This window comes from Psittacula echo (assembly GCF_963264785.1).
Source record: "Psittacula echo genome assembly, chromosome: 2".
NCBI classification, from domain to species: domain Eukaryota; kingdom Metazoa; phylum Chordata; class Aves; order Psittaciformes; family Psittacidae; genus Psittacula; species Psittacula echo.
The window spans coordinates 61,720,838-61,748,414 of NC_137737.1; the positions used below are offsets into that span (position 1 = coordinate 61,720,838).

The following is a 27,577-nucleotide window of genomic DNA, read 5'->3' on the forward strand; positions in this document are numbered from 1 at the left end:
CAGAAGTAACAGAACCGCTAAATAAGACATTGCTCCAAAGAGGCTGTGCTTTTGAAGTTTGGAGTGGTCTCAATGGTGTGGCAGGCAAGTCTCAAAGTGAATGGGACTTTCTTTTTTTTTTTTTTTTTCCTGAACTGATGTTTAAACATCTTGAAGGACACTTCTGGTAGATCTAGGTAGACTAGGGATAATGGCTTTATGGTGACAGAGGGTAGGTTTAAATGAGATATTAGGAAGAAGTTCTTCCCTGTGAGGGTGGTGAGGCCCTGGCACAGGTTGCCCGGAGAACCTGTGGTTGCCCGGCATCCCTGGCAGTGTTCAAGGCCAGGTTGGACGGGCCTTGCAGAAACCTGTTCTAGTGGAAGGTATCACTGCCTGTGGCAGGGGGTTGGAGCTGAATGAGCTTTAAGTGCCTTTCGAACACAAACCATTCTGTGGTGATTCTATGGTCACTAAGTTTTTCCTTCCTTCTCTGAAGCTGTTTTTAAAACTTGCCATGTTACTGAACCCTGAACTTTAGCCAAAACAAAAAGTTATCCAACTAGCATGAAGTTTTAAAAAGTAGTAATGAAGTGACAGAAACTTAGATTCACCAAATTGTTGTTGCAAAAAAATTTAAACTACTTTTTTTTTTTTTTTTTTTAATATGGAAAAAAAATGCAAGATGTCTGCGTAGTTAACTTCACAGAGTTAGTATCTGCAAAATAATGAAGATAATGTGAACTAAGCAGATACAGTCATCTGCTACATTGTTTCTGTGGGCAGTGTGACAGGCTTGTGGATAACTCACATTTTCAGCTCTTCTTTTATCTGTACTCTTTACTTAACTGGGGGCATCAGTTGGTTTGTGATAAATTGTTGGCATTACTCTAGAACAGCACTAACACATTGCATGGAATCCTATAATCATTTAGGTTGGAAAAGATCTTTAAGATTGAGTCCAACTGTAAGCCTAGCGTTGCCAAGTCCACCACTAAACCATGTGCCTGAGTGTCACACCTATATGTGCCATGAAGGCTGTAAGCTTTATTTAATCGGTGTTCTGGCTCCCTCTGTTTGAGTCCAGCAAGGTGTCTGGCTTGCAAAGGTGCAGATATGCTCTGTGATTTTCTGTGAGTGCTCTGTCAATAATATGCACAATGTGCTTCTCTGTCGTGGTGCTGACATCCTGAGCAGAGTGCAGACACAGTTTCCCTTAGGCAGTTGCGGGTAGCACTTTTTCATTGAAATTTTGTGACTTTTACACCACACTTTCTAGTAGTTGAGTTCCCTGTACAGCTGCTGTGTAGCTGAATACATAACGAAAGCATAGCTGTTGCTAGGATGCAGCTGCCACCACTGTGTGTGCGTAACTGCACACAGACTTGAAGGGGTTTAGGTCCCTTCTTTCCAGGACTATATGCATCCTTGTTAGTCTAATTCCAGAGTGCTTTTGTTGATCTTCTGGGGAGGGTGTCCATGAAAGCGGGTTATAATGGTGTCTGTGTGGCTAGGATGCTTTTTTTTTTGGCGTGTATTAATGGAGTTCTAGTTGTTGAGGAACTGTGGTCTGCTTTGCCAGAGGAAATGGTACCTGGCTGCATTGGCACTTTGATTGTAGTTCTGTGTATGGTGGGGACAGTTATTTTCCCTCAGCTTTCTCTGCATCAATATTTAGACCTTTTCAGGAGACAAAAGAAAATAAGAAATGGGGATTCTAAAGATGAAGTGGCATTTTTCGATTTGTTGTAAGTGAATAATTAAGTTGAAAGCTGTAATATCTTTTTGGTTTTTTAAAATACATAATTTTTGTTTCTTATTAGTTTAAATTTAAATTTATCTACTTAAGTTCTACATTCCAGAGAGGCAGGCAGCAAGGAAGGGAGGAACCCAAATAGTAATTTATGATTGTTCAGTCCTCCGTGCACCTATGATCTCTGACTGGTAGTTTGTGGTTTCCTTGACACAAGAGACCAGAAACACACCCCCCTCTCCACAGTGAGCTGGTGGGATGAGTATGGTATGTTTGCTGCATGCCTGTGTGCTTGTTACAGGGTAGAACATTGAGCTCTGTGTGAAAGTACATTCCTCGCCACATGCAATATTGGCTTTTCTTTTAATCTGATTTCCTGTGTCGGAGACTACTGGGCCACATGCCTGTGTGGGAGAGCCAGGAGGGGAGAAGGAGATATGTAATAAATAAATCTGTCCATAGACTGACAGATGCTGTGGTGAGGGATCTAGGTGGGCAGGTGGCTTTGGGAATGCAAGGCATATATAGCACATTTAAATGCTAGAGACAAGTGGTGGGATGCATGAGAATAAAGGTGATCACCAGCTATTTCTTCTCATGGGAGACATGGATGAACTTGGCAATACAAGGGGAGGAGATTGACATTACCTGCATGAGTAAGTATGAGGCAATAGCTTCCAAGTTTTCAGATGATTTCAGATGTATTGCCACATTGATGAGCTATGGACATAATGTCAGTAGTTGTAGTAAAGCTACAGGGAGTAACATGCCTGTCCCTGTGTTGTGGGCTGTTGCTAAGCAGCTGAGCCCCACACAGCTGCTCACTCACTCCCCCACCGTGGGCAGGGAGAATCATAAGGGTAAAAGTGAGAAAACTCACTTTTTGAGATAAAGATAGTTTAACAGGTAAAGCAAAAGCTGTGTGTACAGGCAAAGCTTATTTGCTTTGGAATTCATTCGCTACTTCTATTGGCAGACAGATGTACAGTCATCTCCAGGAAAGCAGGGCAACAGTTACTTGGGAAGTAACTGTTACTTGGTTAACAGTTACTTGCAGAGACAAACTTCCTAACTCCAAACATCCCCTCTTCCTGTTCCTAAGCATGCTGCTCATATTTTTTGTGATCACTTGTTCAGTATGTGAGCCAGCATAGGCACGATGCAAGAACAACCACAAAACCATGGATGAAATGCGAAGAGTGAATTTCTTAAAGAGTATTTATTGTGAATATTTTACATTCAGTGATAAATATAAGTAGCATTCTTGGACTTTAAGGGCTGCATTGCAAGGTCATTGTAAAGTGTTTTTTCAAAAGGCTTGAGAAATTGGAGCTGCCACCTGCAGCTTTTTTTGGTTCTTAAACTGAAACCTCTAAAGTCTTAATAGCTGGAGGGATTAGCCTTTTCTCGTGCCTCATGTGGGCAATAACATTTTGCTTGTATTTTATTGTAATGCATACAGTAACTTGTAGTCAAACTGGTTCATCATTGTAGTTTAAAAATCTACCTGTTCTTAATCTGAAAGATCCAAAGTACCTCTTGGTAAAGTAAAATGTGCTCTGTTTTCTAATTTTTAACAGGTTAGCTTTGAACAGAAGGCTGGACTAAATGTCCTGCAGAGGGCTCTTCTGATCTGAGCTGCTGTGGGACTGTAAATAAAATATTCCATCTGGTTTACTCTGAGACCACCACATGCAATTTAAAAATACAGTCCTTTTATTCCTTTTATTTCTCCATTTCTGTGTAGGAGATATAGGTATGTTAGCTAATGAAGAATACTTCTACAATAATCAGAAATACACTGTGTTCTTAATTTCATTAGCTGTATTATCTTTGTAATGTTTTGCATCCCACGTTATTTCATTTGGTTCCTGCCATTGATGGTAGTCAGACCATAAGCATCTCTATCCCTTTTAGAAGGCGTTACGTGGGTTTAGTAGTGATCAGGGCAGGGGACCTGGAGGATGGTGTTATATTTTTGAGGCTACCACATTTTAAAATTATTATTTAGCTGCCTTTAAGCAGCTTATGGGCGGTAGGGAAAACAGCTAGCCAGAGACTTGTAAAGTCTTTACTGAGTCATAATGGTTTCAGTAATACGCTATTTGGTGGTAGAACAGTATGTTCAGACCTGAATTAAGGGCCTGCTGGCCCCTACTTTTGCATCAGCCTTGCTACTGCTTTTGAATGGCTTCAGCATGAGAATGGAAGCAAGCCATTCTTTTTATTTACTTACAATGATCTGCCAGGTTGAATTTTGCATGTTAAGGGCCTGTGCCTATTCTGAAAGCCTACTGGCTACAAGGAGAAAGGGGATAGACAGGCAGGGCATGGGTGCAGGTTAGGTGGCGTGAACAAAGCTTGTACAGTGGTGAGGCCTTTTCTTTTCTGTGCAGCACAAAGTGCATGCTGCAGTGGTTGGGGGAGCTGCGAAAGAGAAGTGCAGCTGATGTTCATTCAGTCTCTCTTACCAAAAAAAAACAACAAAAAAACCTTGAAGTGGTCAGGGAAAAGAAAAAGCCCTTATCTGCTAGCAGGAAATTATATTCCTTTCTTTCTTAAATTGAGGAAAAACTGTCTTTTAGCACTGGAAGAAAAGAGAGTGATGGTAAAGGTGGCTCTCCAGCTTGGCATGAGCAGTATTACCATGAGATATCACAGGAGGCAAAGCTCAGTGCTGTTTCTGGAGTGTGCTACTCTGGTTTCTTGCTGGCTCTGACTGCTGTGGTGCCCCTTTAGCAGCCTTTGTGAGGCCTGTCACCATGCTGTAGTTCTGTGGAAAGAAGACGGCTTAAGTAGGGTCTTTTGGAAGAACTGTGTGGTGGCAGTACTTCTGGCACAAATACTGCTTCTTGTTGGTGATGTGGTGGGGAAGTAAACCTGGGAATAAAATGTGGATTTTGCTTGTGCTGCGTGTAATTTAACTGGAGGAAGTGGAGCTCATAGCAACATCTAGCCACACGAGGGTGCTCTTGAGTTTCCAAACCTTGCCTGCTGAGCGGTGCCTGAAACTTGGGAGATGAGTCTGATCCTGCTGTTAGGGCGGTAGCTGGAGAAATTGTGAAAAAACAAAATTTTTTAAATAAAATTTTCCTTCGTGGCGGGAGCCAGACTAACTAGATGCTTTAATAACATCAGTGGTGAAACATCTAAATGTTCAAATACAACCAGTTTGTCTGCCTATTCCTGCAGGGAACACCTATGCACAAAGGTGCTGCTTCACTTTAGCAGGTGTGAGAAGCTTTTGCAGTTCCCGACTTCTTTAGCTTGTCACATGCCATTGTATACTTGGTCACATCTAGATCTGAATGGTAAGATTTGTTCTTTAAACAAGGTCATAGAATAATTTGGTTTGGAAGGAGTTATGTGATCCAGTTCCCTGCTTGAAGCAGGGATGAGGTTGCTCAGGGCCTTGCTCAGGCAAGTTTTATGTCCAGAGGTACACTCTCAGATAGCAGCAAGAGGCCTTCTCTTCTTAAAGCTGAACAAACTTCGTTCTTCATGTATACCATGTACCTCAGCCTTTTGATCATCTTGGTGACCCACCACTGGGCTCATTCCAGTAGGTATGCCTTTCTTGTACTTGGGAACTCCATCCAGGTACAGTCTTTCTGGTAGTGAATAGAAAGGAATAAACACTTCTGTCTGTCTGTTAGCCATGCACTTGCTTAACTGTACAGCCCAGTAAGTGATCAGCTGCCTTTGCAACAAAGGCACACTGCTTAATTCTTCTCAAATTGTCTGCTAGGCTACCCTCCACTAGTCTACAAAGCTGCTTGCTAGCAAGTCAGCCCCTAGCCAGCTGTACTGTTACTCCTTCCCAGCTGTGCAGTAATCCTGAACTTCATGGTATTCCTGTCAGCCTGCATCTCCAGACTAATAGCCATTTGAATAGTAATGCTGTCCCTCAGTTTGTGATGCCTGAATTTCATAAACTTGCCGTTATCCAGGTTGTTAAAAGATGTTGGAGTCTTGCCCTAGTACTGAACATTGCTGTAATATATTGTGGGCTGTCTTCTGACTGGTCATTGTATGGTTTTCCTTTGGGAGGAAAAATTCTTTGAGCCTGATGATCCAGACAATTTTCTACCCTTTTTATTGTCCACTTACCAGTTGGTGTTTTGCTAATGAAGATACTGTAGGAGACCCAACAGCCTTGCTAAGGGTGCTGTAAACAACATATACTACTCTCCTCTTGCCTTTAAAGCCAGTCTTCTCATAATAGAAGGCAGTCAGGTTGGGTGAAGTATAGTTTGCCCTTGGTAAATCCATGCTGTCTGTTCCTAGTCACCTTCTTGTCCTTCATGTGCTTTGAAGTGACTGCCATGAGGACTTCTTCCATAACCATCCTAGGGATGAAGGTAGGTTGACTGGCCTGTGGTTCCCTGGTTCCTCCTTCTTGAAGATAGGTATGAGGTTTTTTTTTTTATTTCCTTTGTCTGCAGTCATAGAGAACCTCTCCCAGTCACCATGACCTTTCAGAGATGATAGAGTTGCCTTGCAAAGGCATCAGCCTACACCCTCAAAACCCTCAGATGCTTCCCATCTATGTCCCATGACTTGCATAAATCTATCAATTTAGGTGCTCCCAAACACACCTTCCTGTTCTGTGGGTACTGCTTCACTCCCTCAGCTTTGCTAGTTGGGTTTAGGAACTGTAGAGGGCAGACCTTACCAATGAAAGCACAGTAAAGCATTGTGCAGGATATAAAACATAAATATAAAACATAATGCAGGAAGGCAATAGGTAAGTTTAAAGCTATGTTGAGAATTGTTTGTCCCACTTTCATAGTGACATCCTGCTTTGCTGCTTGTCTGATGTCTTTCAGTTTCTGTAAGCAAAACTAGTGAGAAGACAAATGATTTTTGAAGATGATGGCCAAGTTGCCAGTTCAGTGCAAAAGGTGTAAATAATGAAACATTTAAAGGGTAACTCAACAGACTTCAGAATAAACTTTCAAGCTGAGGTGATTTTAGTTGTTAGTACAGATGCATTGATAAGTTGATAGATCTTTTTCTTTTCCCTAAGTGGTTTGTAACACTGAATGACATGGTGTGTGATTAAAGAAGTGTTGTTGCCCAGTGCTGCGTGCTCAGACGTAATGGATTGTCTAGACAGCTTGCTAGGGAAAAGAATCCTGACTGCATCATGTTTTTAGGGTCTTGTTATAGATCCTGGCAAATCCATGTTTTGTAGATTTCATGTATTTGAAAATAATGTTATCTTTACATTTACACAAGTGGTGTAGAATCAACAGTTCAACACATGAACACATCAGCAGAGTCAACATATAAAGAGTTATGTCCTGGACTAGAAGAAGATGAGGGCATAGACTGCACTCAGTTTCTGCTGCTGATTCTCAAACAGGGACTCCAAGTGAAAGACAGATATGCTGTCACCCTGGAAAGCTGCTCATTTCGTATGTTGAGGCCCTGTGGGCCTCACTTGCTCAGGACTTCAGCTTCTGTTTACAGATTTAGTCTGTTGGAAATAAGCCTACTGAAATAACCATGCCCACTGCAGTATATGGAGTGGAAGAAATGGACAATGAGGTCACTCAAAGTCTAATACTTTGAAGTGCTGAGCTGGGTGACAGCTCTCACTTGGTCCCAATTAAAATGGTGTTACAAGGGGCTGGGGTTACAGTAGACTGTCTGAGCTGACATAATGTGCTCTATGAACTGTTTGTGGAGGTGATGCTCAAGGTAGAATCTTGTTGTTACACTCAGCCTGATTTAATTTTTCACTACATTTTATCCTGTATGCTTTATTAGCCACCTTTTACTTAAAGCGCACTGGGAATATGAAGTTCCTACTTTCTATTAAGTGAGAAATAGGGAATATATTTAATAAGTCTATGCTTTGAAAGCTCTTATTTATAGACAATAACATGTTAACAAGATGTTTCCTTATGCTGGATATTGAAAGGCACTTACCACTGAAGCATAGGTTCTTTGCCATTTTCCCTGCTGTATCAAGGGAAAACAAACCCTTCTCTATTTGGATGCAAGTGTTGTGTTTTTAAGCTGTAATGCACTACCTGACCATTTTCTTGGCTGAAAGCAATTAGGGTTAGCTTTATTTTACTGAAAGATTCCCATCTTTCCGCCATTCTACTCTCTTACTTTGCAAACAGTGATGCACCAAAGATACAGCTATTGGAAAAGGGGTTTCAAACCCTCTGATGGGGTTTCAAGTGAGAAAGAAGAAAGACCTTTGCTACATTCCAGTTAGCCAGTCTCCCTGGGCTGTTCAGTCTTGGGAGATGAAACAAGAAATTCCATTTTATATTCCAGCTCTGAGGCAGGAACACTAAGCAGTGGAACCTAGGTTCTCCTTACCTGTATTGCATGGGATTGCTAAGTGAGGATGAATCTGGGCAGCAAGCTGAGGTGCTCCTGCTTTCCTGTATGTTCTTGACCCCCTGTTGTAATCACAAAAAGAATTCATGCAATTGGTGCAGTTTTGCCCTCACCCCCAATTTAGTTTGTGCCTACCTCTGTCCCTGAATGCTTCTAGCCTTGTAAAGACCAGAGCTGAAACATTCCACTTGTACGGGCACAAGTATCATGGCACTCACATGGGATGTGAGAGACTGAGGGGAAGGTTCTGGCTTGCACAGATAACTTAGAGTGTATTAGTCTAAGCAAAGCAGCTCTGACGGTCCCCTGGAAAGCCAGACACAGGCAGGAGAGAGGTGCCCCAGTGAGAGCCTGAAGGAAGCGTACTAGCCCTTATGCTATTTAAGTACTCAGGTTCCCTCTTTCAATGTACATAGCTGGGAGACTATGATTTTCTTCTGACTTTGAATGGAGAAACAGCTGAATTCTCAGTGTTTCCCATGGAAAAAAAAAAAAGCCTCCTGTCTGGTTCTACCCAAGACACTCCCCAAGTCATCCACAGAAGCTGAAGGCAGGTGAGTCTGTCTCCATTGTCTGAGGAGGACATGAATCCCTGAGATGAATACTGCCACCTGTGGTGTTGGGATCAGCACTGCATCATGGAAAGTGCCTCTGCCTCACTTGGCTTTACTTACTAATTTTCTTTTGCAGCATTAAGTTCACAGTTACTTTTATTCATGTTTATTTCTTTTTTTTTGGTAATTTTTTATGAACCTGCAGGTCCAAGGCTTGCTGAAGAACAAAAACCAAACACCCCTCTGATGTGAATGCCAAATTGTCACTTCTGATGTTTGGCGATTAACAGGTGCCCAAAGAATGACTTACAAATGCTGAAGAGAAGATATTTTTTTTTTTTTAGTGAATTATTCTTTGGTTCTGTTCCTGTGTGTTGAGGAGATGGGCTTCATTATGGAAAATGGCATAGACATTGGCATTTAGTGTGGAGGCTGATGGGAATGCTGCAGTAGCACAGACTTGATGTATGTATAGAAGTTATTAACTAAACACTCCTGCTCTGTTGTACTGTTGACAATATAAGAAATTTCTTTCTTTTGAACTCTGTCTTTTAAGTATCTTTTTCCTGTGCCCATCCTCTATCTCATCCTCACTGAGACACGACAGTGTTTCGAAGTCAGGCAGCGCATCTGCCATCTCTTTGGCTTGATACTTTTTACTATTTCATGCACCCTAAATGAATATTTCAGAAGAGGTGATTACATTAGATACTGCGACAAGTTATTTAGACATTTGGTGGTGTGACAGTGCAGTGTTCAGCACTGCTTAGCTTACAGCCACATTCCAGATCACAGCCTGGACTGCTGGAGGGTTGTATAGGAGATTGTGTCAAGGAAGAGACAGGACTAAGGTGGAAGGATTTTTTTGAAAGCCGTATCAGTTCCTGAATTCACTTCAGAGTCTTGTCCCACAAACAGTTCCTCCTTTAAGGCCTAAACCATCTCCCTTTGACTTCCAAAGACTAGTTTAGTGAAGCTGGGATGAGGAAGGTTGTTTTGGTTGAAAATCGATTTAAAACAGAATTGCGGAGTAACTTTAAAAAAAACTAAATAAACTGCAGTGTTTGCATTGAAGGACCATTTGGTGGAAATACGCTTAACACCCACCCCCCCAACAAAGTAGGTATTATTTTCAGATAGATTTTTAGCAAAATTCATTCACTGATTTTTTTTTTGTGGTCATCTCATCCTTTTATACATTCAGTCACCATTCAAAGACACAGAACAGAGCAGGTGTTAATCACTTCCCAATCAGTTTCTTACTGTTTGAATAAATGAGATACTTCTATTAAGTTGAACTGAAAAAGTAAAAAAATTGTTCTTGCAGAAGCAGATAAAGCTTTCTAAGATCTGATTCCAGTGCATCAGCCAGTAATTCTTTAGATTCAGTATTTGACTCGTTAAAACTCTGCAGTAGATCCTTAGTGATTTAAATGATTATTAATAGAGTGGCAAACATAGGCCTCATGAGGAGCATGCCTAATAACATTTTAAAATTTCAATTTATTTTCCAGAGTAAATGTTTTCAACTTCAAAATTTCATGTTGTCTTGTTACTAAAAGAATTATATGTGATATCTGTCTATATGAGGAGATGACATAATACTGAGCAAGGTTGGGGAAAAAAGGATATAACTTTGCTGTTCATGTAAAGGTGCTTCCTGTACCCTCTTGGATCAACAGCAGAAAAGTTGTAATTTTTCAGTAAATCATGAATTTATGGTGAGGGTCCGGGTGTACTCATTCTCCCTCCAGACACACAGATTGCTAGTAATCAGCATATTGTCTTCCTTGTGGAGGGAACTATATCACCACTATTCCTGAAGATATGAATGTGTCCTTTCATATGCATTTATTATGTGCCCTACTTTCTCTTTGCTCTGCTCCGTGATCAGTATGCATTACATTTACTGCATCAGGATCCTATGTTCCCTCCCATGGGTAAGGATAAAAATCCAAACCCCAGAATTCACTTCTGGCAGATTTATTTTTACTTATATTGTGCATGTAAAGAAATGAGTCTTGTTCATCTTGGATGATTCCGTGGAGACATAGAAACTAGTTAACGGAAGACAGATCCAAAGTATTTCATGGAAACATTTTTTATTTTTAATAGCTGCTTAAAGCTTTCTTCTTTTACTTTACCCATTGCAACTCAAAAGCCTGGTGAGAACTTGGGAGATGCAACATTTAAAATATTCAGAACGTTGCTGTTTCTTTGCTTAAGTTGTATGAATTTGGGGATTTTTATCCCCATCAAAATCAGGACCAATACTGCTATTTCTAAAATACATAGACTGCTTTGGTTTCTATACACACTTGAGTAGCCTTTGCAAGCTTGCTGCATTTTTTGTGTGTGAATGTGTGCATAGTTATCTTTAAAATTTAAAGTCTACCTTCATATTTGTGATGATAAAAATTTTGCCATCCCCTCCTTACTTAAAGTGACTTTTTAGTAGGTTGCTTTGTAAATGTCACAAACTGTGCAGTTGTTGCTAGGTAACTTTTTTCCATGTCCTTATCTCCTTTGAAAGAAGCAGCCTTTGAAAAGAAATGGTTGCTGGTCTTGAAATTCTCTGCTTCCTTTTGCCTGCATTTTTTTTGTCCTTTTATACAAACCACCAGAAACTTGGAATGACTTCTTGCTTACACTAAGGTTTTACACTGCTGCCTTTCCTTTTCACCCCTTTTCATGTCAAACTCAGGAGCAGTTATTTCAGAAAATGTCTTTTGCCTTAAATTAATTTTTTACCATGTCCTCAGTGTCCTCAGAGATGCTATTTACTCCCTCATGCTTTTCTTCGCCCCCTGTTGCGAGTAGCTTGTAGTAGAAGAACAAGTAACTGTGCACTCAGCGAACAGAGCAAACTTAATATCGATGGCTTAAAATATTTTTAATCTAAAAGTTTCTGATTAAATCTCTGTGTACAGCAGATTTAAAGAACTGCTAAGTCTTTGAAGAAACTTACTATTTCTTCACAGAAGAACACACAAATTTAATGAGGAATTTGTGAATGGGACTATCGTTTGCAGCTCTTTTTTCTTTGTGGTTCAGCTGTCATCATTGTCTGTGCCCCCTGCATTCCTGTGGATGGGATGTGTAAAGGATACAGCAGTGGAGGGCAAATCCCTGTATCACTCAGCCAGGAAAAAAGGACTGTACCCTGTGGTGATAGAATCATCTCACTGGTGAACACTGCCACTGCGCTGTCTTCTGCCTGTTTTAGTGTGGAGTTTTTTTGTCTTCCTTTTTAAAGGTAGTTATATTTATAAAGGGCCATAACAGCCAAAGTCTTTTGCCTCCAGCAGTGGCTGGGTGCTCCATCGCTGGCAGTGTTCAAGGTCAGGTTGGACAAAGCCTTGGGTGACATGGTTTAGTGTGAGGTGTCCCTGCCCATGGCAGGGGGGTGGGAACTAGATGATCTTAAGGTCCTTTCCAACCCTAACTATTCTATGATTCTGTGTTTGGCAGCAATGCCAGCCTAAGATATTCCTGATTGTCCTGGTTTAGCAGTAGCAGTCAGTTTTTCTACTGTTGCAGCACTGTGTTTTTGACTTTCCGCCTGGGAACAGAGCTGATAACAGCGATGTTTAGACTGACCAAGGACTTTGAGAGTCTCATGCTCTGCCAGGGAGGAGGAGAAGCTGGGAGGAAGCAGGGACAGGACACCTGACCCAAACTAGCCAAAGAGGTATTCCATACCACAGCACGTCATGCCCAGGATGTAGAACGGAGAGTTCCCGGAAGGGCTGGATCACTGCAGGGTGAGGGTGAGGTATCGGTTGGTGAGCGGTTGTATTCTCTTCCTTGTTATTTCCTTTATCATTATTACTATTAGTGGTAGCAGTAGTGATTTGTGTTATACCTTAGTTATTAAACTGTTCTTATCTCAACCCGTGGGAGTTGCATTCTTTTGATTCTCCTCTCTGTCCCTCCAGAAGCGGAGGGAAGAAAGGAGGGGGGGGAAGTGGACTGCGTGGTTCTGATTTACGGCCTGGGCTTAAACCACGACACTGATCCTTTTTACTGACAGAACTGTTTGTGAGATTATATTTTGAACCAAATAAGTGAACAGATCTGGCTTAAAATCCAGGCTTGTTCTTTTTTTTGTGTGTGTAAAATCTTTAAAACCCAAAAAAAAAAAAGAGGGGGTGCTGGTGGAAATTCTGGTGACTTCACAATGAGAAAAGCTTTAGGGAGCTAAACAGCTGTCCTGCTGTAGCTTGAAGAGAATGAGAGGGGCTTAAACTTCTGCTGGGAAATGTAAACACTTTGTGAATGCACACCTGTGTCTACACCAAACTCTTCATGACAGAGCAACTTATTTAAATCTACTACCATTACCCTTCTTTCCACATCTCGAAGATACATTGACTGTGGAGCATTAAACTGCAGACACAAAGCGTTCAGAAACTGTGGTATGCAGAAGTGCATCTTGCATAACAACCACTGATCGTGTGAAAGCAGGGATTTATCTGTGTGGTCAAACTAAACAGCTGGGAAGTTGAAGTAGAAATTCTGTTTCAGGGTAGCCCTGTCTTGCTTGGCTCTTCCAGTTACAAGTGCTGTAATCAGTAAGGCAGTCTGCAAACACCCAAACTCTATGCTGGTCTCTCTCCTTATAAGTTCTTCCTGCTAATGCTATAAAGTAATTTGTGTGGAAATTCCTCTTGTTTGGTCTCCATATACATCCATTAAATGATGTTAATGTTAGCAAATGAGAAATGGTAGGTTGAGATTTTTCTGCTACTACTGGCTTGAAATTTGTGAATTGATTGTTGGGGTAAGGGTTGTCACTGGTGAATGGTCACATCTTCACAAGCACACACATAAATTATTTCAATGAATTTGTTTGGTCAAAATTGTTTGTTTGTGTTGCAGTTTAACCCCAGCTGATAGCTAAGCACCATGCACCTGCTCACTCATTTCCCCTGCCCCTTGGCGGGAGGGGGAGAATTGGGGCAAAAAAAGAGTAAACCACATGGTTGAGATAGGAACAATTTCATAGTTGAAATAAAGTACAATATAATACTAATACTGCTAGTAATAATAAAGGGAGGTGATAAAAAGAGAGAAAACTCAAAAAAAGCCAGACATTGATGCACAGCACAATTGCTCACCACCTAAAGACCAATACCCAGCCTGACCGGAGTAGTGATCGGTCTCTTCCGGGTGACTCCCCTCAGTTCATATACTGGGTATGATGTGCTGTGGTATGGAATACCCCCTTTGGCTAGTTCGGTTCAGGTGTCCTATCTGCCTCCTGGTTTCTTGTGCTCCTCCTCACTGGCAGAGCATGAGAGACTGAAAAGTCCTTGACTTAGAGTAAGCACTATTTGGTAACAACAAACATCGGTGTGTTATCAGCATTGTTCTCAGACTAAAGCCAAAACACAGCACTGCACCAGCTGCTAAGAAGAAAATTAACTCTATCCCAGCCAAATCAGGACAGTTAAAAAAGGGTAGCATTTATGCTGAGAGAAAACGCTTCCTGACCTGGTTGGGCAAGAGCCTCATGATTGAGTGCTCCCCTAGGACATGGAAAAAGCTAGGTGGAAGGTCCTTATTTCAAATCAGAGATGTTAAAAAATTGAACTTATTTCCCAAATCCCAGCTGTATGTTTGCCGCTGTCTTTATCCTTCCCCAGATTTTCTGAAGTCTTCCTTTTGTTCCAGCATAGAACAAAAATCCAGAAATACCAATTATTAGTTTTTCTTTTTTCAAAATAAGATTCTTGTTCATCAGCCTACCCTATTATTCTTAACTACAATAGATATTTGGAAAGGAAACACTATGAAATGGAGTAGATTGTACAGTCATTTTGAGATGCTAGTATCTTTGTAATGCAGTTCAGATAATTAAAGCATGTTTGACATTTTCGTGTTTAGTGAAGACCGGGCAGAGGAGACAGGCAAGTGAGAAAAAAGAGTGGAAAGCTTCCTAGAATTTCCTGCATGCTTGTGGTGATTTTGAAGTATTGAACTACCAATACTAAAATGGGTCATTCTGTGGTTAACTGAGGCAATGGCCAAGAGGTGTTTAGCAGACAATATGACATGATTTTAGCAAAGGAGGCAACTGCACAAGGCATTATTCTGTTTGGATGTTAAATCAGTGCAGCTGGTCTGGGGGCTAGAATTTGTCTTGGCTGGTGGTGGGTTACCAGGAAACAAAGATTAAACTTCCCCCAAATCCTAAATGAGTAGAGGAGTTTATATTCCTAGGAAGAATGCTCAGCTTTGTGTTGTAAACATACCTACACATGCATGTATGTGTGCACAATTTGAGTAACTAAAAAAAAATAAATCCCATAAATGCTTTCTTTTTGTGGTGTCTTCACAATAGAGGAGATAGGGTCTCAGTTATGTCGAGCTCTCAGAAGGCTGAAAAAGAGACAGGTCATGTGTCTTTAGGCAAATTACTAGCTATTCAGTATTTTCCCCTGAATCTGCAAGTCAAAAGGGGGGAGAAGGGGGAAGCATTACCTGGTAGTTACTTCTGAAGTTTCTGGGAGTAACATGCTGTTTTACACATGCAATCTGGCATTGTAATCCCTGTCATGGTGATATCAGAGGCAGCCTGCATCTGAGCTAATCCACGGCTTGGTTTTGTAATATTCAGAAGAACTTTTATTCATCTCTTTAATTACAGTCTTTAAATGAGGAGTATGATAAGTGCATGTTGTTTCTATTAGTTTTAAGATCTTCTGAGACCTTAACTTCAAAGAATACTTAAGTACTATTCAAAATAAATTAATCTGTTTTCATAGAGAGTTTGTAACTCTTAAGAATTCGGAGCCAAGGCTGCCTGCACTTCAGTGCTTAACTTATTCCATTTTAGTCTTTTGTCTGGAGGCTTTTGTGTACTGCTTGGTAGGGCTGTGGGTGATAGCTTAGATAAACCATGCTGAGGATAATGTAAAATATTGTTAAAACGATGTAAAAATAGTAACTTGGTACTACACATTGTCGTGGTTTAAGCCCCGGCTGTAAATTAGAGCCACGCAGTCTACTTCCCCCCCACACCTTTCTTCCCCCCACTCCTGGAGGGACGGGGAGGAGAATCAAAAGAATACAACTCCCACGGGTTGAGATAAGAACAGTTTAATAACTAAGGTATAACACAAATCACTACTGCTACCACCAATAATAATAATGATAAAGGAAATAACAAGGGAAGAGAATACAACCGCTCACCAACCGGTACCTCACCCCCACCCCGCAGTCATCCAGCCCTTCTGGGGACTCTCCATTCTACATCCTGGGCATGACGTGCTGTGGTATGGAATACCTCTTTGGCTAGTTTGGGTCAGGTGTCCTGTCCCTGCTTCCTCCCGGCTTCTCCTCCTCCCTGGCAGAGCATGAGACTCACGAAGTCCTTGGTCAGACTAAACATCGGTGTTATCAGCTCTGTTCCCAGGCTGAAAGTCAAAAACACAGTGCTGCAACAGATACTAAGAAGGAGAAAAACTGACTGCCACTGCTGAACCCAGGACACACATTTTTCTTGCTGTGACTTTATCATCATCCCTGCTTAGGTTACTGTCAGAAAAAGAAGTGTCTTTCTATAGTTAGCATGGGAAGGTTTTGTTTAGCCAAAAGAAGAGTGAACTTGGCTCTAATGTGCTGCCTCCATTATTAGTGCACTTGGGAGCAAAGGTTGTACTTCAGAGCTGTGCTTCCAGGTGAAGGGTTGGGGGGATTTATTTCTTTAGCTTGATTTGCTTTAGGTTTTTTGACACTCTTGGTATAGGATGTGAGCAGAATCAGGAGTGTTTGTCATTGACTGCCCATAGTCATCAAACTCTGCTGTGGCACTGTCTGGACTTCCCATTTCACTCCTGTGATGTGCCTTGAGTGGCGGACTTTCTCCTGAAGTGCATGCTGTCTCTCTGTCTCACATGGTTTCTGAAGTTGTTTATGCTGCTTTCACTCCACCTTTCAGATACATAGCTTGTCTTCCATAGCACCAGTTCCTTTGGGCCACAGCTACCTCCTTCCTGTGGCTTTCCTAGCCCCGTGATCTGCAGTTCTTCATCAGTCATATTGTAAGTTGGCTATTAGCTGCTTTTGCAAGCTATTGGGATAGTCTCATGGAGACAGTGACTACGAACAGTCAATACACTGGAACAGAAAGAGGAGAGACTTCCATACTGAACAGGCAAAAGAAGCAGTAGCACAGTAGATAATTTTAGTAGTGATGTTACTGAGGAGGCCAGTCTTCACAGAAGAAATGCAGTCCTGTAATTATATTGACCTAGATATATCTAGGCTTAAGTGCCTTGCCTGAGTAGCAGTACTGGTATGTATCAGTGGTGGTGGTTTTCCGTCTTTTTTTATTCCAGTCTTACTGCCCTGCCCTAGGAGTACAGACTTAGTGTTTTCTCTAAGCTAGACCTTGGAAGAAAACAAGGTTTGGATGGCATGTGTTGCACAAGGTAAATAGGTAGGGGGTGCAAGTGTACCCCCTGCAAGACAGACTTGAAAGCATATGCCATGTAGAGGACTCCAAAAAATGCATTTGCTTTGAAAGAGACTAGTCCAGAGTACACTTATAAAGGCTTTTTCAGGGGGACCGGGGAAGGAGTTTGCTTCCGGCTCACCCAGAATTGGTTACATTTGCTCTGCAGTAATGTGCAAAGATGGCTGGGCTGAGCTGTACTGTTCCATGTGGATTTTCCAGCTCAGCTGGCATTTGACAGCAATCTCTGAGAGCAGCAGTTGGAGCCTTATTCACAGATACCATACTTGTGAAAACTTCTCCTGTATTAGAACAAAATCTTTGTTCTCCTCTGCTTGCTTTTATAATTTTGCTTTCTTTTTAATGCTTATAACATTAGTAATTGTACTGTGAGGAAGAGGTATATATGTGTATGCAAGCATATTTAGATGTTTAGATAAACACACAAATTAACATTTTGACAGGGCTGGTAACAGTGCAGGACAAGTAATGTAAACAATTCTGCATCCTTTTGGAAGACAATGGAAAATGTCAAAGATGAGTTAAAGGTCAAGTGAATTTTACGTGTTTATGTAACTGCATTTTTCTCTAAAATGTGGTTTTGTTTTGTTTGTTTTCCTATTTACTGAGAGACTTCTGTACACTGAAGCTGTGTACAAAGCAAATTACACTGTGGATAGCTTGGCAAAGGCTGTCAGCTGCACAGGAGGTGCCCAGGGTATGAATATTCTATTTCAGGTTTCCATCCTTACTTGTCCTGTGTGTTGTTAGCAGCAGGGATAAAACTTTCAGACTAAGTGTAACTTTTTAATTGCTGTTCTTTAAGGTTCACAAAATGGTCCATGTAGCTGTTATTGCTAATTATCTCTGGTCAAGACCACTGTGCTAAGTGGTATTCAAAAGTTTCCCTTAAAGCAAAGGCCATAAAATCAGGAAAGTAGCAAATTAATGGGAAAGGCAGGGTGTTATGAAATAGTGTGGATTCTTTGACTTTTTTATACATACCAGGGCATCGTGTGTGATTTTATTTTATTTTTTTTAGGTTGTTGTAACCAACATGAGTCTCTTAACCGTGCAATTACGAATTCCGTTTTGCGAGGAGGTAGATGAGCGGGCAGAGCAGTTGCTGATGTTTGGAGGTATATTGTGATGGGGGACAGGGATTATGTTGACATGGAGGAGATTTCATCAGACTTGAGCTTCTAGTCTCAGCTGTTCAACAGTCCTCCACCAAGTACCAGAAATTCCAGTGAGCTTTTAAAACTGAAGGTTCTTTGCATGAATCTTCATGGTTTATTTGGGTCAGGCTTTCAGCCTTTTTCTCTGCAATTAAGATTTGACATTTCTCCCTCTCAAATGGAAGTCTAGTGGTTACTTTTTGTTAACTAAAGGACTTGTGCTGAAGCTTTTGGAGAGTCAAATACTAAGAAGATTTTTGAAACTCTGACATCAGTCTAGATGTGGCCAAGGGAAGGTACTATATGAGCCAAAGGGTGTCAAAAAAGGATTCCGTTGAATGACAGTAATTTGTTTAGTATAGGCTGAACAAATGAAATACCTTTCAAGGTTCAAGACCCTCTGGAATATTTTGCTGCAATATTAGACATGCTAGAAAGGAAGAAGTGACAGTGTTTGGGTACTACTCAGTGTGCAAACCAGATGACAATAACCTGTAGATGGGAATGTTGTAAGGTAAAGGAGATGCTGAGGTACTATGGTGACAGCGCTGTGCAGATACTTAACAGTTCACAGAGATGCAGAAATTCCTGGGTTACAGGCCTGAAGGAGTAGAGATGAAGAATGATGATACTAGCATCTTTATAGAGATGGTGAATTCCTTTTATTATTATTATTTTATTTTTTTTTCCCCATAGAGTGGTTTGTATCAGAGCCAAAAGTTTTTGGTGCTAAGCTCTCATTTCATCTCTTTTGTACCACAAGTGAAACATAGTAAGTCCCTTTCCAGTCCCAATGAGTGTAAAAGAAATGCTGGCTTCAGGCAGCATTTTGCAGGTTTCTATCACTTCTTAAAAAAAGGAAGAAAGAAAACCTAAATGTATCAATTCTCACTGCTTGTCTCTAATGCTGCTTCCTTCTTTCTTTCTGGAAGGAAAGAAGAAAGTGCCTAACTGGATATGTAGTTGGTAAGAGTGAGAGGAGTTACTGATTGCCTGGTAACAGTCATACTGAGCTTTCCTGCTCTTGTTAGCCCAGTTATTATTTCCTGGGTGTCCTGTGGGAAACACAGGAATTCCAGAACACAGGATTGGAGAAACCCATCTGCTGGCTGACAGCTTCTCAGAATGAGCAAGGTGGGGAGTGCTAGCCAGCAGGCTTCTCTGTAATCCTGCTGCTGGTTTGAGACAAGCATCTGTAATCAGGATTTCCAGGGAGATAGATAATGCCTGTGGGCATTTCCAGCACAGCTGGAGGACTGCAAGTGTAAAAGTCTCCTTTTCAGAATCTACTGCCTAGGCCTCGCCTCCTATGGCAGGTGCCTCTCAAGTCCTTTTCAGAGGATGTGGCAAAATTTACTCATACAAAGATGCTACTGGGGAGTGCAATGGCTGCTTGTATCTTAGAGCACTCCGTGTGTGAAAGTGAGCCAATTTTTCTTGTCAGTGTGGTGATACAAGACTGCATCTTCCAACTGTCCAAAGATTTGCCCATGTTGCCAGGCTGGGATAAAGAGGCGCATTGTATTTGCCTGCTGCTCAGAGCTGAATCCCTTTTACTGCAGAGCCCACAGGCGTCTTGAGACAAGCAAAAAAGCAAGTGAGGGGGAGCCTGCTGCACTGTAGCCAAGTGGTTAATTCACAGGCAGGACAGACATTTGTAGGTTCCGGCTCCTGCATCCTCAGAATGTGTGTACATTTTATAATAAACACACCATGGATAATAACTTGAAATAATTCCTAGCCATGACTGCATTTTGTAATTGTTCCAGGTTGGTTGAATTACCATTATCAGGCTCTTTCTCAGCATCTAAGCACTCAGGTTTTGGATTCCAGTGTTGCTACGGAAGGTGTTGGACATCTGACTGCTCAGGCTGGACTCCTTTGATCATGTCCGGAAATAGGCTGTGACGGGAGGTCAGGTCAGGCGTGCAGAGTTAGATGATGGAGATTGGGGGTTCTGTGAAGAGCACTGCAGTCTCCCAGAGCACAAGATTTAGCTGTAATGGGGTGAGGGAGTGGGATTAACTACCCAGGAATCTGTTTAGAAAGGCACTCAGGAGTGGAGACTGTCTAGCATGCTCTTAGAATGAGACAGTGAGCGGTGTTTTTCATACAAGAAGTCAAGGGTTTGATTATCGGAGGCAGTTTGGGTGCATGGCTATGAACTGATGGTATTTATAAGGAACGGGAGGGAGCACAGTAAAATAAATCCAGCTGCCTTCATAAGAATTTCCTTGGTGAAGCTATACAAAAGGCTAAATGCAAACTCTCTCACCTTGAAAAGATGAAATGTAAATTGGAGGCTGTTCATTGACCTTGAATGCAAGAGAAACCAAACAGAAAATGGGAACTGGGTCAAATGACTAAAGACAAGTGTAAGCGAATGTAGCACAAAGATGTATGTACAGAATTAGTAAGGTCAAGGCACAAAATAAGATGCAACTAGCAAGAGAAATTGAGAGCTACAGTAAATAATTTTTAGGATGTCAAAGTCTTTGCTTCACTTTCCTGAAAGGAACTAGCATGGTAGCGGACTTGGTATATAATGCTTCTTGACTAAAAATAATGTAACTGTTTGGACTCTGTGTCATCCTCAAATGAAAGTTGATACTGCGGATTCTTCTTTGTGTCATTTGGCATATATCCCACACCAGAATCTTCAGTTTACTACTTACATTTTGGCTTGACTAGTGCTAACCATGGTTATTTGCAGTGCTGTCTCTGCCTGCTTTACATTTTTCATAGCTGACATGCAATGTGCCTCCCAGAGGAGGTCTTCTAATCTCATCTTTCTTCACCCTCAAGCTGTGTAGACTTTTCTCCAGTCATTGCACAAAGAACCTACAGAGCTGCACCTTCCCCCAGCATCAATAGGATTTTCGAACATAAATATCTCATCTATCACTGGATTAGCATGTTTAAAATGTAATTCACTGAGTGGATTAAAGAGCTCAGGCATGGGTAATAAGATAAAGTACTTTTCACTGCAGTAATGCCAATTCAGATCAGTCCAGGATGTTAGTGACTGGGAGATAACCATCTGAACTGCATCAACTGAATACAGACTCATGTCATAAATTTCTTTCTGGGCAGGATGGGGAGCTAGTGAATGGAGTGAGCTGTGCAAGCAGTGCCTTCCCACTTTAGGGACTAGAAAGATAATGCATCCAGATTTAAATTTGACAGATTTTAAGACGTTTGATAGAAATAAGTTATAGTGCAGTAGTATTTCTTGTTTGTACTTTAAAAGGAAAGGAACAATGTTTACTGGGGAAGGAGGGCAAAAATCCCAATATTGTCTCTATTATTTGTAATTTTATTCCAACGTGAATAATGATTGTAATAATATTTATAACTTTGTTCAGTTCTTCACCTCAGATGATATGGCCCAGGGCACTGGTTGGTGTCCTCTGGTTATCTTCCTGGGACAGCTGTGGCTACATCTGCCTTTCAGCTCTGCTGCAGATTGCTCTGCATTGGAGGAGGATGGGACTTGTCTGCACACACATGTAGATTTTGTTCTGTTTTTAAAACTCCTCCTGGTTTTATTTCTCCTTTCTGGTTTTATTTAAGTTTTAAGGAACAGTTCCCATTTGTTTTTAAGCATTTAAAAGCCTTTTTTTGTATACACCTGTCACAGTACTCAGCGCAACCAATATTTTTTTCTTTGAAAGTGTATAGCTCTTGTTACAGGACTAGTATGTTTGGACCTCCATGAGAAGGGAGCCACTTGGAAAAATGAGTCACAGTTTATTTCCAAATCTTCAAGTGATGGGTATGTGATTTTTTTTTTTTTTTCCCCTTTGAATTTCTGAAACCACTTGTCAGAGAAGATGAGTTTCAGCCTTGGTTAAAAAGAAGCAATCATGTGGCAAAACAGTCAAAACAGTTCAAATTAGGGCCAGAGAAAGTATGACCTGTATGAAAGTTTGTTTTATACTTCTTTCCTTTTTTTTAAAAAAAAAAAAATAAAAAAAATTCAGTCATTCTTTTCCTTTGTCCTGAAACTAGTTGGTAATGCAGAATTTGGTGATGTGGAGTGTCCTAAAATAGACTTCTTCATTTGGAAAATACATCTGTTAAGTAGAGCAATTGGTGATTATGTATTGGGATGTTTTTAAGATAAACAGACGTTTTTCTGTAAGGTTATGATTGTTCTTATCTCATTTTGTCTTTCTTGTCTTCTTCTCCGTCTCTTCAAAATTTATAGCAGAAACTAGAACTTACTACTCATAACCTAGTATAGTGAAATGGAAACTATATGCACCATGATAGTTTTGAGAAAAAGAAAATTAGTCTCTTTCCTGTGTTAATAATTAACTCTCCTGCTTCAGCTGAAGTCCTGTTTCACATGATAATTTTCTCATCTATGTATGTTATTATAATAGAAATAATACTGAAAATTTTCAGTATTTTTCAGTACTCATCAAAAGATGATGAGTAAATTATCATCATTACCAGATTTCTTGGCTGCCTAATACTAGGTTTAGGGGCATTAGTACTTATGTGAATGGAAATGGACTTCAGTGCAGCAGCACTGAATATGTACATAAATAGCTGGTGTAGCAGGAGATAATTGCATGTTTAAGTGTTTGTGTGGGTCCATGGATTTTGTAGCTGGTCTCACAGTAGTTGTGTGAACATTGACTGGTTTTGTTCCATGAACTTCCAAAACTTCCACACCCCCATGTAGATTTAGTTCTTTCATTTCTATTACAGAAATGATCTTGGGGAAATAAGGCTTTGGTGTAAAGAGGTGGGTATTTTGAAAAAGATCCTTTAGCACCTGGAGAATGCAGGAAAAACACAGTCTATGCAGGTCAGCCCTGACACTGTATCAAAATTGAATGACCCATGCTAGAAACTAAATGCAAGTTTTCCACCCTGCTTATTTGAATGCAAGTGCTTTGACCAGTGCTTTAGATGTCTGTGAAGAAACTAAAGGCTGCCTGAGAACATCTCAGAAGGTTTAAATGAGTAATCTGGTAAAAGTAGGAGTTACATCTTGATCAAAAGCCATCAACAGCTCTTCTGTTCCAGAATGGAAGTTGCTTTTTTAAATGGTCTGAAACCTCACCAACTTTATCCTTCTCTTTGTCCACTTCTCTTCTGCTGTTCATTATTCTATCCCCATTGTGAGTCCAAATGCCTCTGTCCCTTTTTCAGGGACATTTACATTTGGAAGCTTTTCTTGCAAATATTAGAGTTGTGTAGTGTCACACTTATTGTGTTGGGTGAAGCCATTTGCTTGGTATTGCTCATGAAGCTGTCAAAATAAGTGTGAGTTTACTTTGTTATGCCTCTGCTATTTCATGTTATGCAGATGTAGGTCAGACAAAGTGAAAGAAATGGGAGTTTTGGGTGTCTGTTATTGTGTCCGTTATTCCTTCTACTTTGTCAGAGGTTCTCATTGACTCTGTTCCTCTGCAGAAAATGCAATAGACATAAATTAAAATGGATAGTCTTTTCCTGCCGTTGTGCTTGTGTTGTGCCCTCCTTTTTTTGCTTCATTCTGTTTTGTTCTTTCTTCGTCTCCAAAAAGGAAAGCCTTCACAAAGCTCCAGAAATGCATGATGCTCATGTGCTGTGTGGGCTGTGCCAGAAGTGGATCTACCTTTTATTTAGTCTTGTGTATCTGAATTCTTGAGTCCCAGGAGCCACTGCCATAAAATACTGAAAGTCAATGTTAAATTGACAGTGGCTTTGCCACAGATTATTTAATTCAGTTCAAGGTGATGGCTGACAATGCTGCAGGCTGGGCATGGCTCCTGTCCTGTTTTGCCTTCCTCTTTGTGTGGCAAAGTACCATGATTCAGATGGATGCAGACAGTAGGGCTTGAGGGCTTGCAGAGTACTAAAAAGGGGAGACTAGTTAATAAGAGCATCTGAGGGTCAGACTGATAGTGATATGGAAGTGTGGAAAGAAGCAGAAAATGAAACTAGTATTTGGTGTGTCTATGTATCCTGCGCTTGGCTGAGGAGCCACTGGCGTGAGGCTACCATCTGCGGGCTTATGACTGAACGCCTCTAAGTCCGAATCCCGCCTAGGCGCTTGATGTTGTGCTGTTGTGTCATTGATTTGTCAGTCTTTTTCAGAATGTGTGGGTAAAACCCTTCCCAAATCTTTGTTAGCGAAGACAAGCCATCCTCATAGGAGAAGGAAAACTCCTAACTTCAAACTGGGGCTGATGGAGCTCGTCTAGCCTTGTAAGGTCTTCCGTCTAAGAGAAGGACATTCTTACAAAACCTACGACCTGAGGGCTTTGCTGTCACCATCCCAGCTATCTAGGTCGTGGCAGATAAACCTCAGGTGTAAAGGGTGGGACCAGTTCTGCGCACGCTGCGCCTCACCTAAAAAATCCATTGTGCAGGCTGGAAGGGTTTACTCACACTTGCAAAGCGCTGTAGTGACAGGTGAGGGTCGAAACAGCAGGTGACAAGGTGCACTGGAAGCTGCAGGTCCAACCTTGCCTGCGGGCTGTTCAGGACATTGGTCGCTCAGCTTGTTTCAGAAGATGAGAGTCTCATGTGGAATCTTCCTGATTGCCTATGCAGCTTTTCTCCAGCCAGATTTGCCTATTCCACTTGCCCTTAGTCATCCTGCTTGTAGTGAGTGTGGGTAATGCCCTTCCCAAATCATCGTTCGTGAAGCCAAGCCATAAATCAATCAGGCAGCTAAGTGCCTATATTCCCATTTCACTGAATTTGTTGTTACTGTTTTCAGTGGAGGTCAGTGTCTTCCTTGCCTGAGTTAACAGTAGGACTTTTCTGTAGCATTCTGTACTTCTGCTCAGAGGCAGTGGCAGAAATCTTCTAGTGATGTGCTGTTGTGTTGCACACATTTGGGCTGATTATGATAACCCTGTTCATTGTCTTGACAATTAACAGGATCAAGTTGGCCTAAGGTAGGTGTTTTTAACTTTGCTTTTAAGGAAGGAAGACGTGAACAGCACCTACTAATGAACAGTTATTTCAGAGTTCTTATTTAAAATTATGTTGTTATTTTGCTATACAGTTGATGATAAGGGGCTTGTATATTTGATTATTCATCAATACAACAGCTACATACCTTCCAGTGGAGTTCTGTTAATGAACTAAGCAAATGTCGTGGTTGGTTTGTACTTTCCTCTCAAGAGAGGATGTTGTGTTCTGTGATACAGCATTTTGTTCTGATAGATGTAGAACTGGGTATGCAGCCTGCATTCGTGGGGACTGCCAAAGGCAGGAGTGAAGCGTGGTTTGCCTTTGGGGTGAAAAGTGGTGATATCTGTGAGAGGCCTTGTTGCAGGGGAAGTTTTGTCAGTCTTGCACCTACCTCAATAAAATTGTACCACAGCAAGCAGCTGCACTGCACCAGGGAACAGACCTGTGGTCTTCAGGTGACCTTCTAAGCAGCTTGGATTGAGGCAGTGTGAAGACAGAGATAATGACCTAAGAGAGAGAGCACTTGCATTGATGTACTTCGGGCCTGGACTTAGTGTTTCAGAGTTTTTTGTGAAACACTTCCTATGCTAACTGTGCTAGAGTCAGATTCATAATTTTTCATGTTTGGTACTTGAGGGTCAATGCTTTCTCTTCATCATCTCGGTAAATATTTGATATTTTGTAAGTCTTTGTTTTATTGTTTCTTTATTGAACACTCCCCAAAAAATGCTTTCCTAATCAAGACTCTTCTTTTTCTTGTTGGTTTTGAGTTTGATTTGTTTTGTTTTGTTGTTTTATTTTTTTTTTTAAGTCCTTCCCCTTATTTTTTATCTTTCCCTACTTCCAGATACTGACAGTGGCTCCCTCATGCTTCCCAGCTCTCATTTCCACCCTGATTAACTTTGAGTCTGGTTGGGAAAACATGTTTTATTCTTCCATTCCTATTCTGTTGCAGATTTTGACTTGAACTATTTCTGGCATTGGAGCAAGTTTACAGACTATGTGCAGTGTGTCCTGACCTTCACTGGTGTGACCGGTTACATCACTTACCTCTGGCTTGACTCATCTCTCTTTGTGGAAACGCTGGGCTTCCTTGCAGTGTTCACTGAAGCTATGTTAGGTGTTCCTCAGCTCTACCGTAACTACCAGAATAGGTCTACGGAAGGAATGAGGTATGGTGTCTCTCTTACGTAAAACAAGTAAGTGTGTCCTTGTGTGTGTAGGTAAATCTTAGTGTAGTTTGGGAAAGGTTTTCTAGGAAGGGCAGTTTTGTTTTCCTAAATTTTACTGAAAATACAGTAGCAGAAAATTTACAGCAGCTGTTGGAGTAGATTCTGTCAGTAGCTGGTGCAGCACTGCTGAAGGCAATGGGAGCTCCATTACACCTCTGAGGTCTCACCCATTGTCTGATCCAGCTGGACGGTTCCAAGATGAAATACATTTTAGTGCAATAAACGTTTAAAACTACTGCTGTTGCTGTTAGCAGCATATAAAAGTTCAACTGAAGCTGTGCAACACTGATAATTAGAAATGGACTAAAGAGATCTTGCATAGCAAAAGTAATGAAGAGGAAAGTTTTTTGAGCCTGCAGCAAATAACTCTGCCAGTGTAACTCACATATTAGCTTATCACTTTTTTTGTAATACATTATTATGTATGTGGCAAATGACATCAGTATTTATTTTTGTGTAACTTTTTTTTGCTTGCAACTGACTTTTAAAAAAGCGCAAAGGAGACATTTACAGTCGCGACTAGGAAACCATTCGTAAACAAGTGTTGGCCAGAAAACTAATCTTGCATCCACTCTCGGGGTATTAAGCTAGATTATCTTTTCATACTGTTTACTGCATATCTCAGCGATGACACAGATTTCCAAATTGCAAAGGCAACTCGTAAAGGTTTTTAAGAGACAAAATGTTCACTGCGGTGCATCAGTGCGTTGGTCTGTAGGAACAGTAGAGCAGCAAATTGAGTTCACGGAGTGCTGTGATCATTTGTGACTCTGTCTTCTCTTTCATTGTTTTGAAATGACTTCTGTTTTGCTGCTTTTAAACTTGCTGAGATGATTTTTAATTTGGTCAAAACAAATAACCACTCTCCACCAACCGCAAAACATGTTCTTTGTTGAATTTGTTCCTTTTACTTGTTTGGCTTGGAAATGCTTAACTAGCTACTTTAAGTTCTTTTCTAGCTTGAAATGTTGTTGAAGGGATGTACAGAAATTTGCTTTGATGCTTAAGGCATTTTCTGCTTGGGGGAGCCCCTTTGGTACAGAGTGACTCAGGATCAGGCTGAGACGGGCTAAGAGAATTGGGGCTGTTCAGCCTGGAGAAGAGAAGGCTGCGTGGAGACCTCATAGCAGCAT

General features: G+C 41.1%; 1 protein-coding gene across 3 annotated transcripts in view; it reads left to right on the forward strand.

Moving 5' to 3' along the window:
- SLC66A2 (solute carrier family 66 member 2) overlaps positions 1-27,577 on the forward strand; it is a gene marked incomplete at both ends in the record, with an annotated part of 62,954 nt that overhangs the window by 17,195 nt on the left and 18,182 nt on the right. For 2 of the 3 annotated variants that reach the window (XM_080609997.1, XM_080609998.1), the window contains one exon: positions 26,168-26,384. The exons of the other annotated variant lie outside the window; for it this stretch is intronic. In XM_080609997.1, the coding sequence (XP_080466123.1) occupies positions 26,168-26,384 (217 nt within the window). The remainder of the gene's footprint in view (positions 1-26,167; positions 26,385-27,577) is intronic. 3 annotated transcript variants of the gene reach the window in all.